The 16,879-nt window shown below is 35.1% G+C and overlaps 1 protein-coding gene across 1 annotated transcript in view; it reads right to left on the bottom strand.

Moving 5' to 3' along the window:
* Positions 1–9,399, bottom strand: part of LOC145305296 (uncharacterized) — a 28,143-nt gene extending 18,744 nt beyond the window's left edge. Inside the window, exons 1-6 of the mRNA XM_080146905.1 lie at positions 9,351–9,399; positions 8,534–8,570; positions 8,093–8,133; positions 7,501–7,557; positions 6,597–6,662; positions 5,326–5,380 (exon numbers count right to left, since the gene is read on the bottom strand). Of these exons, the coding sequence (XP_080003031.1) occupies positions 5,326–5,380; positions 6,597–6,662; positions 7,501–7,557; positions 8,093–8,133; positions 8,534–8,570; positions 9,351–9,387 (293 nt within the window). The 5' untranslated portion in view covers positions 9,388–9,399. The remainder of the gene's footprint in view (positions 1–5,325; positions 5,381–6,596; positions 6,663–7,500; positions 7,558–8,092; positions 8,134–8,533; positions 8,571–9,350) is intronic.
* Positions 9,400–16,879: the final 7,480 nt, after the last annotated feature.

Raw genomic sequence — 16,879 nt, 5'->3', positions numbered from 1 at the left:
GACAGAGCTGAGGTCGCTAAATTGGAGTTTGACCGTTGTGTGGTCCCGGATGAACCAACTGGCCTTCCATCCTTGATGATGTTTTCGGATGGGTCATCAGAGGCTTATGCATCTAATGCATATTTGAGGTGGCCAACTAGACAAGGCTTTGAAACGTTTCTGCTAGCCACCAAGTCAAGAGTTGCGCCGGTCAAGTGTGAGTCAATTCCACGCCTTGAGTTGATGGGGTGCCAGATGTCCACAAGGTTGGCAAAGTCCGTCAGAGATGCCCTGCCCTTTGATATTATCAGAGTGATGTATTTTACTGATTCATCGTGTGTTTTATCACAAATAGTTTCCAACAGTGCTATGTTGAACACATTTAATTCTCATCGTATTGGAGAAATTCAATCTGCGACCAACAAGGATGACTGGAGGTGGGTCCCGGGGACGCAAAACGTTGCAGATTTGGGCACCAGAAGCACCTGCAAAGTATCAGATTTGGGACCAGGTTCCAGGTACAGATTGGGCCCAGAATGGTTGCGCCAGGATGAAAGTGCGTGGCCGGTGAAAACTGCCGAAGAAGTCAAGCAGGTTTTACCCCCTGAGGAGTTGAATACCAAAATGGTTAAGTTATGTTCAATGAAAGTTGCCGGAGAAGCCGCTGAAGATGTCTTTAGGTTTAAGCACAGGAGGTCATTTGGACAGGCCAAACGTATTATGGCAGCTGTCCTGCAAGTTGCGAACACCTGGTTGAAGAAGCTAAAGAGCAGACAAGAAGGTAAGGCTACAGCCGCTGGTAGTCATGTAGCAGCCGCAGATGCTGTGTACAAGCCGTCTTTGTACAATTTTATGGCGGCGGCGGAACTTTTCATTGTGTCACGAAGCCAAGAGGATGAGTGGATAAATGATGCTAAAGGCAATTATGCGTCATTAAATCCATTAGTGCATGAAGTATCATTGACCTGGCCTGTCGTTGGTCCCGGTGGAAAGTATGTGACCAGGGAGATGAGGATTCTTAAGATGGTTGGTCGTGGACAGCCAGTCATTGACGCCATTACTGGCGGCCGTAAAATGATATTTGAAGACATGCCAGGTTTAATAATTTTGGAGCCTGGTAATTGGTTAGCTGCTGTTTTTATGAGAGAAGCGCATGTTGAGCTTCACTCTGGTGTCCGTGGAACTTTAGCTGAGAGCCGCCGTTGGTGCTGGATTGTGAAGGCAAGGAGGTTGGCCATCATGGAAGTGAAGAAGTGTTGGCCCTGCAGTGTTGAGAGGGCTAAGGAATGTCGTGCTACCATGAAGGAGGTGTTACCTGACAAGTTGGTTCCGAGCAGACCTTTTGAAGCTGTACAAGTCGACCTGATGGGTCCGCTGGTTACGAGGAGAGCTGCCGCCAAAACGAGGAGTCAGACAGCAACGAAGAAAGTGTGGGTGTTCGTGGTGGTCTGCAGATTCTCAGGGGCGTTGTGGTTAGATGCCTTGGAAAAGTATGATACCAGCAGTATCCTGTTGTCCCTGCGCAAGTTGGAAGCTGTTCATTGTCTGCCGAAGATCATAGTAAGCGACATGGGCACACAATTATCCGGTGCTCGCAAGGTTTTAGAGCAGAAGTTGGGCAGCCAGGTAGAGTTTTCTTGGTCTCAGATCCCGGCCCGAGCCCACCATTATATTGGGCAGGCTGAGAAAATGGTGGGATTAACCAAGAGATTGCTGTCCAAGAAGTTGGTGAATAGTTCTGTTAATTTCAACGAGCTCCTGGTGCTGTTGGCGGAGGTCAGTAAAATTATGAATAGCAGACCACTGACGATTGAAGCTGCGAATGACGTGGAGAATTGGCGGCTAATTACCCCTGGCCAGCTGCTGGGAAATGTTGACCGCCAGCCGTTGTGCAATGTGGCGATGAAGCCGGAGGACCAAATTTCCTCCAGGTTGAAGTTGTTGGAAGATTTATCTGCCCAGTTTTGGACTGCCTACCGCCAGGAGATCCTACCGAAGATATTACGGATGTCCAAGTGGAAGGATGAGATGGCGGAGCCACTAACTGATGGAGATATAGTTCTGGTTACGAGTACCAATCCGCTGATGAGATGTTTGAGGATGGGCCGAGTGACGAGAATTGAGGATGGAAGAAAGACGGCAAGAGTCTTGTTCAGACTGACAGATAAATCTCCCCTAGAAGAACATGCTGTATCAGTCAGGCAGTTGTTAAAAATTATGATTAATAATTGATTCTTATTTTATGGAAATTGAGATTTTTTTTTAGTAAAAAGCCACATTTTTCATATGACTATTTTTATGCCTAAAATAAGAATCAAATGAAATGCGATTAAATATTCTTCTATTTCATATGCTCAAATTTAATTTTATTGAGTTTAATTTCTTTTCAAAAGTACAATTCATTTTAAAACTTACCTGAAAAGTTTAACAAAAAGGAATAAATGTGTCGAGGTTGCGTGATTCGATATTTATTCTAAGAAAAAAAATCAAGTATTTTTTAGCAGATTTTTTTTAAAAATTATATATGAATTTCAATCAAGTAAAACATTTTTATTCAGATCAAGGAATGATTGAAAATTCATATTTAAAGTCTCATATTTTTTTACAAAGAAAAATTGGTATTTTTTTTCATAATTTCAATGAAAATTCTAACGAAGATATTATTTTGCTATCTTTAAGTATTAAAAAGTTTTATTTGTTGATTAAGATATTACAGTTCTTATTCATTAGGTTTGAAAAACTTTCTGCCCAAGGATTTTGAAAAATTTTTTCTTACTACTCTTTTTGATGCTTAACAAATTTAGTTTTAAGTACCTATAAATCTTAATTTTCTTGTCTAAGATTTATTTCGTTTGTTTTTACCATTATTGTTTACATTTACATTTCAACCTGATTTCGTAGGTACTTATTGATTTATTAATAATGATTTATTACCTATTGATTATGAAATGATTATTATTTAATATAGTTGTTATATTTACAACATCATGATTAATAGGATTATCTATTTTAGGATTGTGTATGTGATCTTGTGATTGTCATGTGCATAGAATGTTGTATGGTACAAACCAATCCCCATCCTTCTATCCTAAAATGTGAGGTATTATGAGTCCTAGTGAGGAGTATAATATTGTGTATGCATTTCACGGGGTTTCATTTAGTTAGGAGCAAAATTGTCACGTTTTCGGGATGTGGCCATTCTCATGTGATTATGGTGAGTTGAGTTTAGTGAGAAATGTTGCTAGTGCTCAGCGCGAAAAAAACCTTGAATCTCGTTAAGGAAGTTAATTTGACTTTCAAACGGGGGGTGTGTCTTAACCTCTTTTCGAGGAAGCTTTGTGTTTATCAAGTTCGAAATTAAATTCCTTACCATTAAACCAAAAACAAAGCGCAAATGTCGTCTTTTAGGGCTTTCCTTTCATAATGTGGCGCGGCATAGAGTGTTTGTTTATTTTGAAGCGCACGTTCTTTACTTTTGAAGGAGACATGAGAGTGTGAAGATTGCGGAGAACAAAATTGGGCCTATCATTGGTCTCATTGAGTGTGAACTACCCTAGTATATCAAGGATTTGAAACCATAAGAGCTTCAGGTAGAATTTGTTAATTTGATTAAGAAGTATGGTGTATAGGACGATTATATGTAGTTTTAAAAAAAGGCTTTAGCCAGCTAAGCATGAAACTTAATTATGATTAATATATGTTTTAGTAATTTTTATGTGCCTTATTGTTGCATTTGACAATGATTTATTAAACCAAATAATTTTCCTTTAAAGCCAAAGTTTCCAAAGATTCTTTAACCATAAGAAAAGAAAAAGATTTTTTTAGTGCTCAAAGTTTTAAGATAACGAATAATATTTTATTCTGTTTATTAATTGATCTTGTAATTTCAGGTCTTTTGAAATAATTTCATCAATAAATCTATATTCAAACCTGCTGTTGAATCTTGATGGTTCCTGGTATTGGGGGTTTTGTCTGTTCACCAACTGATCTCGTGAACTTCCCGCTAATTCGGAAGTCCAAGCTCACCAAAGTGTCATGGTTGAGACAAGGAAGGACGAGAGGAAAAGTGGGAAAGGAAACCCCCTCAAAAAAGATGGATTTATATGACGTCACGCTTGACATTTTAGGCTTTCTCCCTTATCAAAGTACCAGGATGTCTGTCTGTTTGTATCGAAGAATCTCGCTAACCTCTTAACCGATTTGGTTAACCTATAAAGTAAAGCTTCTCATAGGACCTTGATAGGTTTATAACTATTTTGAGTGTAGAAGTTCACCAACCTTCCAAGAAAAATCGCCCGTAGAAAAAAATATAATGATTTTGTGTGATATATGCCCCACGTCACTGGTTTAAAATGATTTAGGTGATTCTATTAATGGTACCTATCATGTTCTTCATACAGGCGAGGCTGTTATCCATGACACTTTAACGTCAGGTCCAACATACAAGGTTAACTAACACCCATAGAGAAAAAAATAAAAGAGAGGAATCGAAGCAACTAGAAAACGAAAATAGGCAGTGGGCCTAGGGGACTGATCAGCGCTGTTGCCGCACTAAATTTTATTGCTATTTCAAATGGGAGGATTACAAAATTAATATGTAAAGTTTTAATAATTTGAATATAATATTTGAATTAAAAATAAAATTTTGTTATTAAATATAAATATGTAATGTTTTAATTAAAAATTACATATAATCTAATTTTTATTAAAAAAAAATTGTGAATAAAAGATTAATCCTTCCATTTCTAAAAAGTGGGGAACTTTTTTTTGTAAATAAAATTCAGCTGATTCTCGCATCTACCGGCTGTTTGCTATATATTGCTTTTCATTTTATTCACATTATTATTTATGATTGACATACAAAAAGCCAGTTGATGTTTTAGCGTTTCGTCTGCTAAAGTTTCTTCAAAAATTTAGGGATGGGGAAGTTGTATTTTACCATGAAAAAAGGAAGGGTATTCATGCTCTTATCCTTTTTCCTTATGTCAACACCCATGGTATTAGGTTAAGTAACACCCATCAGACAACCAAATTTTTGATTGCACAACCTGTTTTTCTGGAGGCCCTAACTGTGCATGGTAATGAGTTGCGCATGTTTGGGGCCAAGTCATTAATCCTGCTCTGTCTATTAATTTAACTCATCTGACATACCAGTAGTAGGAACAATATTTAATGTCTTTTGTTATAACACGTGTTAAGCCGCGCCGAAATTAGAACCCTTCACCTTCCTGACGACGCGTTACGTGTTGAGCCACGGTCGCGGGCTATATGATTTACGCCCCGCGTCGCTGGTTTCAAATGATTGGGGCAATTCTACCAATGATTTAATGATGATATTAACTTTCCGAGTCTGGATAACTAGGATTTCTTATGTAACCAAATTTCAGTGTCAGGTCCGCTCCTAAATAAAATAATGGTACATTCACACAAAGTGCCTGTTGATCACTGATAACGCCTTTCGTTTATTAAATCAAAAAATAAAATAAGGGGGGCTTGGTAGTCTAATCTCTGCGGGGCTACATTATACCTACCTGACCTAAGATCATAAATAAACAAAACAAAAAATCCCCCTCCCCCTCTTACTTTTATTTTTTTCAAAAAAAGGGAGGGTATTAATGCTCAGCAGAGTACATTTGTGAAAGTCCCCGAAAAATTTTGCTTTATATCTACAACATTAACTTAATTTTTGTTAAAGATCATATTTCTGACCCCAGTTTGGAGCTCAAATCCTGCAGTTTCCTATCCCTACTTGGATGTTATTTACTTAACCCTCTCGGCTCCTGGTACAGATAAAGACGTAAAATTTTTTTCTGGTGGTTCATGAGTATTTTTAAAGATAATTACTTTTTCTAGTCATAGCAGTTAGACCGCTCCTTAGCCGATTTTTAGCGGCCAGCCGCTAAATTTTAAAACAGCTGTAGAGCGGCCAATTTTGCAGCTAGGATAACCAAATTTTAGGACGAACTTTTATTTTTCATAACAAAAAAATTACTTTTTCTGATCATCGCCGAAAAACGGCAAATAACGGAAAGCGCCAAAAAAAATTATAGGTCTCTAGCTGTAATAGAAGCCACGATATTCATGTTATATGTCTCTAGTGAAAGCCGGACAAAAATCGGTTATAAAGTCGGTCAGGGAGCGGTCAAACGGTCATAACACTACTTTTCTCAGAAGGTCATTGATTTCTAAGTATTCACCCAAAAAATTTTAGGTTTCTACCTTATACACAAAAGTCATAATGTAGAAATTAAGATTTATTTAGAATTTTTTCTATTTTTTTTTGCTACCCAACCGACTTTGACCGGACACCACGACCGACACAGACCAGATATCCTAATAAAATCAACTCTTGCCGACGTATAATTAATAAACTTAAAAAGTCATGAAGTTACAGCTCTCCATCTTACTTACAAAAAAAATGAGATTGAAAAAACTAGAGGGGGGGGGGCTCTTGGAGCCCCCCCCCCCCCGATATGTAAGGGTTAATTATACCACATAATGACGGATTGACGGACCGAAAAAGTGAATTATAAAGTATCTTTGCTACTAAAAATATTCCCTTTTTACTGGCCTGGGCCATAGGCCAACAAATTGTCCTATAATTTAACTATTCTAACCTGAAGTAACGATATTACCACAGCAGATTCCAAAACCAGCGGCGCAGCCGCCCAAATTTGAGCCTCCTAAAAAAATTACCTAGACATTTAACAAATATTTTTTCCTATTTGGAAAAATTAAAAATTGTTAAAATTCAAAATCATACTTAAAGATGATCAAATCTTATGTATCTTTCAGTGAACAATTTCAATAATAGATACGGATTTTCATCCAGGGCTCGGCAGTCGCGCGTCAGCCGCCTGTAAGCCTTAGGGAAATCAACCTTTTACAATTCTAATTATCAGCTTGAAGTCTAAAACTGACCCAAATATGACAATAACGTTAGTCTCCAAAGTTTATAAACACGTTTTCTTATTTGAGCTTGGCTGATTGGCTGTTTCTAAACCTTTCAGCTAATTTCTAGCCTACAAAAAAGAGGTAATTTTGTTTATTTTCATTTGGGGATTTATCATAGACGTTTAAGCTTTTTTTTAGGGGGGGGGGATAACAATTTTTAAGGGGGGGGTAATTCGCCTTTGGGGGGGGGGTAACATTTTTTTTCCCCCCCCAAAAATTTTTACCCCGGGGGTAAAATTTGCTGGGTGGGGGGGATAATTACCCCCCCTTAAATCTGTTGGCAGGGGTAAATTTTGTTTACACCTTCCAAAATTTATCCCCGGGGTAAAATGTTTTAGGGGGGTAATTTAAATTTTATTAAATATTTAGTATTAAAAATGCGCGCGAAGCGTGCAAAAAATTTTGTTTGTTAGAGATTTTTTATTTTTTTTGGGGGTATTTACCCCTCCAAAATTGTTTGGGGGGGGGGGGGGTAATCGCCACTTTACCCCCTCCCTTAGACGTCTATGGAATGTATATCAATTTATCATCCATTGTCTTATCCCTTTAGATCCCTGGTTTTATTACCTTTATTATTACACTCTTCTTCTGAATAACAAACTCCTATAGTTGACCCATCACTGCCTGTTCAATGGATATATAATATGTGGTTAATAGCGGTTACGCCCCTAGAGGCCTCTAGGGAAACTTGAGAAGAGGGGAGTTGAATTCCAACGGCAAATTTTAAAAGAAAAAGTTAAAAAAATTGTGCGATTTCTATGTTGTGTTTAATTTTTTTCTCGATTTTTTTTGTTTATTTCATTTGGAAGTGTGGTGGTACCCACCCCCAAAATAGTTATAAACCTTCCCGTGGCCTATAAGAAGCTACCCTGTTAAGGAGAACCCGATCGGTTCAGTGGTTAGCGAGTTCCTTCGGTACAGACACACAGACAGACAAACACACATCCTGTTACTGTATTATAAGGATTGTAAAAGGGAAATATTTGTCGTTAATGTATGTTGCTAATATAGTCAGCTATTGGTCAATGCGTTCCTCCATGGTGGGGTAAAGTCATAAGAGAGTGGATGGGGGTAACTTCATATTGGCCAGCTGGAACAATCATTTTATAAGAGTAAGCGAAAATCTGGTGCAATATCCAATTAATTTGTTATCCATTGCCTGTACAGTTGTTATTAGGAAACTGCAGAATATTGAACAAACTAAAAAAATCATTTATTAAAATCACGAAACCTTTCTCACATATTTTAATTTAAAAAGATATTTTGTAGCCTTACGTACTGACAGATGGACAAAGTAGGTTACAAACTGAATGCTTTGGTTTGGAAATCTTCACAAAAAACCAGCAGTCTATCTCAAATAACAGTTGAGAAAATTACATTTCCCCCAGTATAGAATTATTGAGTAGCATCGCTACTTAAAATAGATTTGTTACTTTTTGATTATTAACAGTAATTAAGCATACAAGGATGCACAAATGGGCGATAACACCCTCCCCCCCGCCCTTCCCGAATAAAACTCTAAAATTTTGACATCAATTTGCATTTATCATCGTTTAAAATACGATATAATAATTCATAATTTTTATAAATGTTGTCTTACCTTATAAACTTCTGGTCTCTCTCGCAAGTGCAAGAACCTAAACAAAATTTAAGTAAAAATTATTCAATATAAAAGTGTAAATACACGTGTCTTTAAACATGGATGACAACATCAATAAAAGTTGAACTCAGTGCATCATACGGTAAGTCAAACATTAAAAAATGTAGAGCATCAACACTTTTAATATTTGAAAATTCAAATAAACCCCAAAGTTATTTAAATGGACATACTTTCCCTTTAAAAAATAATTATAGAGATGTTTCGCCTATGACATTATGCATCTTCGCACTAAGAATGAAATATGAGAATTTTGCAAAAATTGAGTAAATATGATAATTATTTCATATTATTAGATAAATCACACAGGGACGATCATTAGAGACATACTGACTTTCTGGTAACGATTATAGACACAATAAAAACTGTCATGAATTTGTATTAATTTTGAGGAACACGACTCCAGTTACGTCATATTTTTCTTTCCCGAAAAAGGGAAGGGGGAAAGGATAAAAAAAAGGGGGGAAGAAAAAAGAGATGGGTGAAAAGGGGGTTTTCCCCATCTCTTTTGAAGAGATTTTCTTCCCCCCTTCCCTTTTTCGGGAAAGAAAAATATGACGTCACTGGAGTGGTGTTCCTCAAAATTAATACAAATTCGGGACAGTTTTTATTGTGTCACGATTATAGAGTTGCTACGCTTTCTAAATCGCCCCAAGTTGTTATAGGAATCATCATCCCAAGTTTGAAATCAATACGTAAATCCGTTTTGGAAGAACGTATGGATCCTTAATGTAAAAAAGCTTTGCTTAAAAAAAATGACCTAGAATAAGAAGAAACGTAAGTATTCTTAGCACCATTGCAATGGAAAAACAACTGAACCAAGAAAAACGAAAGTTTTTGAATACCCAAAAAATCTGCCCCCAAAAAACGGCAAATTCATTAAAACAAATAGAAATCTTGTAATATGAGAAAAAGTCCACATTTTTTACTTTCCCTTACAAATACAAAGCATTTATACAATAAATATCTGTACGTCAATACATAAGGAATAGGATGTTAATATTTACGACATGAACGAATTACCTTACTTAAAACACTGGTAACAAATGGGAGGGGGGGGGGTTAGGGGTGGTGGTTTCGCTCCAATCTTTGTATTATAGATAGATTCAAAATAATTTTCAATTTACAATCAGATTTTGCTATTGCTAGTCAGCGCAAAGTGCATACTTGCCCTTTTATTCATAATATTCAATTACTCAGGGATCTAAAGGGATCGGACAATGGCCGATAGTTAAATGTACATCTCCAATGATGATACACAAGATTACCCCTTCTGTAGATTACAATTAGTCGTTGAAACATTAGTCCAACTTAATAAACCAACCAATTAATAATCAATAAAAGTCCCCATTTTTGTTAACCCAAGACAAAGACCAAAGTGTATTACTTTTGTGTCACTTTTGATTCCTGTGACGTCATAAAATGATGAAGATGAGAGGAGAAGTGGGAAAGAAAACCCCTAAAAAAGAGAATATGACGTCAAAAGTGGTGCAAAAGTAATGCAGTTTGGTCTTCGTCATAAGAAAACGTTATTACAAAACTTTGGGGACTAATGTCCCCTCCCTGTGAATTACTTGATAATAATCCTTGACACAAAATTGTCCTTAAGCTTTAATGGTAGTGATACAAAAATTAAAAATAGACTTTTCTAAGTAGCACAACACTGGAGGGTAACAATAGCTTGGATCCAAATTAAGCAGTTAACAACTTTTAAAAAATTATAAGGAGTACAGAATTGCAATTTATTTGGGAATTTTCGGAGGGCCTCTTTTGGGGAGTCTTTCTTAGCCTTTACAATTTTTTCTTCTTGAGCACTGTGGGAGGGGGGAGGGAACAACCCTTCTCCTCGCATCCTTTTTGGAATACTTATAAAAAAAACAAACATCCTGTTACTCTAGTATAGAGAATAGTTTTTGAACATCGAGATTAAGGACTTTTATAAATACCCTTTGAAATCCAAAATACATCAGGGAGAAAGGGACTGTAAATTACACTGGTATCCAAAGTTTTATAACCACGTTATCTTCTTCGTTGGCTCAAAAACTTTGGGTACTTTTATTAAATTTTTATTGGTAGGTTACAAAAGATTACTTTTCAAAATTTAATCAACAACAGTTCTTATTTTGTTTATCATCATTGGGGATGAACATCAAATTATCATCCATTGTCATATTCCTTAAGATCCCTGTTTTAAGTATTTTTTTTGTAGCACCGTCGTCTATTTACTCAGAGTGAGTAAATAGACTGGTCATTATTACCTAGTGTTCTTAGAGTTACACCAAAAAAAATGTAGAATAGTTATTTATCGCATCATATTATAGACAGCTTTCCGCAAAAATTAAAATGAAAAACTATAAGATTAAAACCATCTGGTATTGATTTGATAATTTTTATCTTAATATTTGTGGAAAATAGACTGTAATACAATTTTATACATGACGTTTTAGTATTTTTGAGAACCGGTTCTATCCCACCAGATATTAATCGGTTTCGAAGCCATACTGGAAAATAATTTTCATATATTCTTTTTATTGCAGCGAAAATACTTTATAAGTAAATGTGTCTGTTCGTCTGTTTCTATTCAGTCCTTTAAAATTACAAAAATCTTAGCTACTATTGGACGAAATCGTTCTCATGAACGCCACAGCTGCTTTTTTTTATGGGGGGGGGGGGAGGTTATAAAATCTTAATAGGGAGGTAGGTAGGTTAAAGAGAAGTGCAACGAAAAGTGCACAAGTGACATACAGACGTTATTATTTATTGTCTTATTCGTAATAAGAATTTCGGTGTAAAATGGGAACACCTTATTAGCCAATACTTGTAAACAAATATACCAGAGGTAAAAGGAGCTATTATAAAGCTAATAAATGCACTAATTGAATAGTTATCTATTGCATCGTATATATCGTAGACAGCTTTTCGCGAATATTAACAAAACTTATTTTAGAACTATTGAAAAATTGTCTGGAATACGATTTTTCAGTATGCCTGAGAACTGGTTCTAATCCAGCGGATATTAGTCGGTTTTGAAGAAATACTGGAAACAATGTTAAAGCTTTAAGCAGGAGGTTCTAATGAAAATTTATTTTGTAGAGATTCGAACCCATAACCTTGACGTGTTTCTCTTTCTGGAAATCGACACCTCCTTTTAGTTTTAGTTTTATAAAGAAAAGTAAAAAAAATTGTGGCTTGTTTTTTTTAGGGGCTATTATTCTTTAGAGTTATAAGCTTTCCATGACCTATAAGAAGCTTCGCTGTAAAGGAGAGCCATATCGGTCCAGCGGTAAGCGAGATCCTTCGTTACAAACAGGGACATAGTTAGACCAACAGACATCCTGTTACTTTTATTTTAAGGATATATTCTTGTTTTTCCTTAAGATACAAATACCTTTTGGTCTGAAAATAAATGAGATTTCTATAAAACAAACCAATAGGGCAATTCTTTCCTTAAATAGACCTATAACTAAAATTATCTTCTTTTATCCTGCATTTTCTGGCTTTCAAGCAGTAATATTGTTGAAAAAAATAAATCCCGTGGGAGGAATCAAGAGGGAGGAATCCCGTGTGGGAGGAATCCCGTGTGGGAGGAATCCCGATGGAACCATCATATAAGACAATGGACGATAAATTAAACCAAATCCACAATGACAGTAAACATAATCACCCTCTCTATCTATCAAGCTTATAAATTGAAAAGTTTGAAAACTGCCACTTCTAACTGTGCTATTAATTGTCATTACTATCCTTGTTAAATTCGAAGCTTTCCTTTAAATAGGGTTGTACGTCCGTCCGTACACACGTAAAACGGCCAGATCTTTTATTATCCAATTTTAAAACATAATTCATAGGACAACGTCAAAAACATATAATATTTAAGTGAATCATATCAATCTAAATCTATTCCTAAAAATCCTGAAACAGAATCCTGTATTATGCAATTTTATTTATACCTTTAAATTAATATTATTCTTGTCAAGTTTTTACATGTTAATTTGTTCTACTGTTCATTTCAGAGCTCCGCTTTTATGTATGTTGTCATCCTTGCTTATATATTAATATATTTTGTGGTAATCAATGTAAAACAATGATTGATATCATTTAATAATAATATTTTGATATTTGTTCTTATGTAACATTTGTTACATTCTATATTAGAACTGGCGGCTATGCCCCTAGAGGCCTCTAGAATGGGGGGAGAGTCGACCCCCACCACTTTCCATTTTAATCTTAGAACGGAAACGTAAATAAAATTTGGAGCGGGGCTTTTTTCTATTGGAGATTTCTTTAGGAAGGGTGGTGGTAACCTTTTCCCAAATTGTAAGAAACCTTCCTAGGACTTTTGGGAAACTACACTGTAAGGAGAATCAAATCGGTTCAGCGGTCATGGAGCTCCTTCGGTGCAAACAGACAGAATCACAGACATCCTGTTACTTTTAATGATAAATATCAGAAGATTTCAACAACTACTAAACCGATTGGGTTTCTATTTCAGGTATGCTTTATGTAGCTTCTGTGATGAGTTTAGGCTTTGTCATTTTCAGATTCAAGTCTTGGGATGGTTTTTTTATCCACTTTCTGCGGAGCTTTACAAAGTGTCCTAAAATGAGCCGTGTTACGTAATAAAAAGAAAGGAGTGAGAGAAGAAGTGGGAAAGGAAATCCCTAAAAAAGAGATGTATCTATTGACTTCACACGGCTCAGTTTTTAGGACAATATGTAGAGCTTCTATTTTTTTGGTTGAATATGAATTTTAAAGTGTGAAAATTCACTTTGAAATAAAATAAAAACAAAATATTTTACTATTGTTGTCATAGGTAAAGAATAAGTAAAAAATCGGAGAAAAAAATTAAAATTGATATTTTTATCAACCAAACTTTTCCACAAGTGAAAATTCACACATGAAAAGTAAAGTATACTGTAATTCATCAATTCACCAAGGATGGCAACACTAATAAAAGTGAAGCTTAAAAATCAAACAGACAAAATTACATTAACAAACATGGAATGACTGCACTTTCATATTAAAGAAACATAATGTTTTGATGTTTATGTGGTGCCACGATAAATATAAAAAAATCATAGAACTAGGAAAACTACGTTAAATCTATGTCAATGGCATTGCCAAATATAAAATGGAGATACGGTCGTTATGGTAAATGATTACAGAGTTCCTACGCTTTATAAATTGTACCTACTAGTTTCAGAATTCGTTTTGCTATTTATCAAAAAGATAAATCGTCTCAATGAACGATAAAAGCTATCTCTTACAGATTGAAAGACAGACTTACTCTAAATGTAAAATAACTTTGCTTCTGAAGACATTTTATAGTGGTGGGGTATTTTTAAAAATTATTATTTACCATTTTTTCCCTGGACTTTTTGTCCCGGGGGTAAAATGTCCAAATAATTTATGTTAAATGTTGGGACACAAATCAATTTTCAATTTCAAGAATAAAATGTTTGGCCCAAGTAAATGGCTGTTCTAAATCATTTCTATGATGATCAACTTTGGGAACTAAGATTTAATTTATTACACCCGCGACCGTAGCTCAACAGGCATCCGCTTGTCGTCGGGAAGTTGATAGGTTCGAATATCGGTCCGACATTGCGTCATAACTAAAGACGTTAAAAATGGTTCACACTGCTACTATGTCAGATGCCTGAAGTAAATAGTTAGAGTGGGGGGAATGCGTTACCAGGACTTCTCAGACAAAGGTTGTGTATCACAGAGAGTTGGTTTTCTGATGGTTGTTACTTCACCTGATTTTCTTGGGGTGTTAGAGTATCGCATCCCATTACACGCATTAGTGCTCTGGATTCTCTAGATGACCACTCAAAATCGAAGGAGAATCCCGCCCTTACGAGGTAATGGTATTTAATGGTAAGATTTTATTTAGCAAATTCTGTATTTACTATTTTGGGTTAATTTTTTCATGTTAGAACAATCATATTGATTTCAAACATTGCTGGATAACACTATTAAACAACAAAATACAAATGTTATGGAGTATAACAACTCTATAATCTAAAGAAGTCCTTACGCTTATATTTAAATTGTTGTATTATACAAAACGTTTATGTATGCTTATGATCCTCAATATTTTATTTTCGCTGTCCTGACTTTTAGTTATACTAGCGGCTTCTTCCCTAGAATCTAGATGCTCTGTGTTAGAAGAGAAAGAGATGGTCTAGAATAATAGCTTAAAACCATACCAAGACTTAAATAAAAAATCAAATAGCCCATAACCATCACAGGACCTATGTGAAGCTTTCCTAAAATTGAGAGCTTATTCGGTTTAGCAGTTATCGAAATCCTAAGCTTAGTACTTTATATAAGAGGATAAAAAGTAACAACATGTTTTATTGATTTAGTCTTACATAACCTTCTAAAGAAGATTATGTATGTCGTGTATGATCGCGCAAACGGCTTGTTTTTACGATCGGTGTAGTATTGCATGGGTCATTGAACAAAAAAGCGTATCTTTTGCCCTATTGTCATAACAAGGAGGACAACTTCCATAAGTAGCGGAGCGCAAAAAATAAAAGATGTCAAGAAAACAAAGGTTGCTTATTTACCAGAGGAATCGTTTGAAACAATTTCAGAAGCAAATTGAGAAAATTTTATAAAAAGTTTGAAAATCGATTTTGTCTTTTTATCTATAGACATACAATAATAGAATTTAATTTTGATAATTTTATCCACCAAAAAATTTAAAATCGTATCTTTTTTAAGTGGAAGAACATAACTTTTTCAGTGATCAATGAAATCTCAAAGAAAAGACAAAAAGATCTCATTTACATAAAATTATGAGTAGTAACCTAACAGTGAGTTTTCTTATCCCACCCCCCTCATAAGCCCAGAGAGGCCTCTAGGGGCGTAAATACTAGTGCACATTAAAGAGCAACTACACTACTAGAAATATTAATTATGTTGTTTATGTAAAAAAAAACTGGCAGGACTAATGAATATAATAAACATAATCAGGTTAGCTGCCAAAAAATAGGGAAAATAAAGGGCGAGATATAATACATTTATATTCATCTACTAGAGTTGGCTCGATATAATTATCTCCCTATTGGCTAGTTTTCTATATGCATATCTATTTCTCAATAAATCTATTTTCCTCACCCGGCATTACTATCTAAAAGAAAGTAAATATTTAATAATCAAAATGATTTTAAAAAGATTTTTTTAATTATATTTTTTTCTTTACATTACCATCACCAAAGGGTTAATGATGATGATTACAATTTTAGTTTAATATTTGAACACACAAAGTGTCGCCACAATCGAATTCTTTTAAAACAGAGTTTTCTTAAATTTATTAGATTATAAATTTAAATTTTCTTTTTTATGATTAGAAATTAAATACATTGATATAAGGTAAATAGCAACATGAAATTAAAAAAAGGAATTTATTTTTAATAAAGTAAAATAATGGGTCTTATCGTTCTGGGCAATGAGAGTTTATTATGGATTATTAGAGCACTATGAGTTTTAAACAAATATTCTTTGGAAAACTTGAGCTCGTTTATAGACATTTATTTCCTATATAGATCTGACATGGATCTTGAAGCAATTAAGCAGGCTGTTTTGTAAATGTTAAAAATTGGAAGATTTCATTAAATAAAAGTTATCGCAAATATACTTAGTAAATAATACAAAGTAGAACGATGTCTGTCTGTCCGTCCGTCCGTTTGTCCCTTAAGATCTTGGTAACAACTCTTCAGGGAATATATCTACTGGTCCTGAGGTGATTTTAGGCTATTTTCTTATGGGGTGGGACACACCCCCCTTCAAAAAAAATCCCCCTCACTTTTTTTTATTATACCTCATGGGCCAAAGCCACTAGAGGCTCTTTGCGAATCCGCTAGTATAAAATATTTCAATATATATTTATAGTTTTTCTTTGTTGATTCTACTATTGGCTTCACCCTTGGAAAGGCTAATAAGTGTTAAAGTGCCCCCTCGTTTGGTTAAAAAGGGGGGGATACCCAAATTATATTAAAACCTACTAACGACAAATGCAAAGCTTCCTTGAATATAATAGAATTTAAAAACTAACAAAGCTGTTTAGAAAAGAAAAGTCATGAAACCATTAAAAAGGTGTTGTCTTTTTAATCATGACCGAGAGATAGACGAACGAAACATGCAACAATGTATATGGTGCATTATTTGCCAAGTGTACCACTTTTCTGCACTACCTCTCCGATTTTGTTAATACTCTGTATTTTGGTCCGTTGGGTGATTCAAGGATGCTGGATGGCCATAAAAAGTTTCAGAGTCCCT

The sequence above is a fragment of the Acartia tonsa genome, chromosome 14, assembly GCF_053477335.1.
Source record: "Acartia tonsa isolate MP-2025a chromosome 14, ASM5347733v1, whole genome shotgun sequence".
Lineage (NCBI taxonomy): Eukaryota > Metazoa > Arthropoda > Copepoda > Calanoida > Acartiidae > Acartia > Acartia tonsa.
The sequence above is the reverse complement of the archived record's forward strand: the minus strand, read 5'-3'. Positions and strand labels throughout refer to the sequence as shown.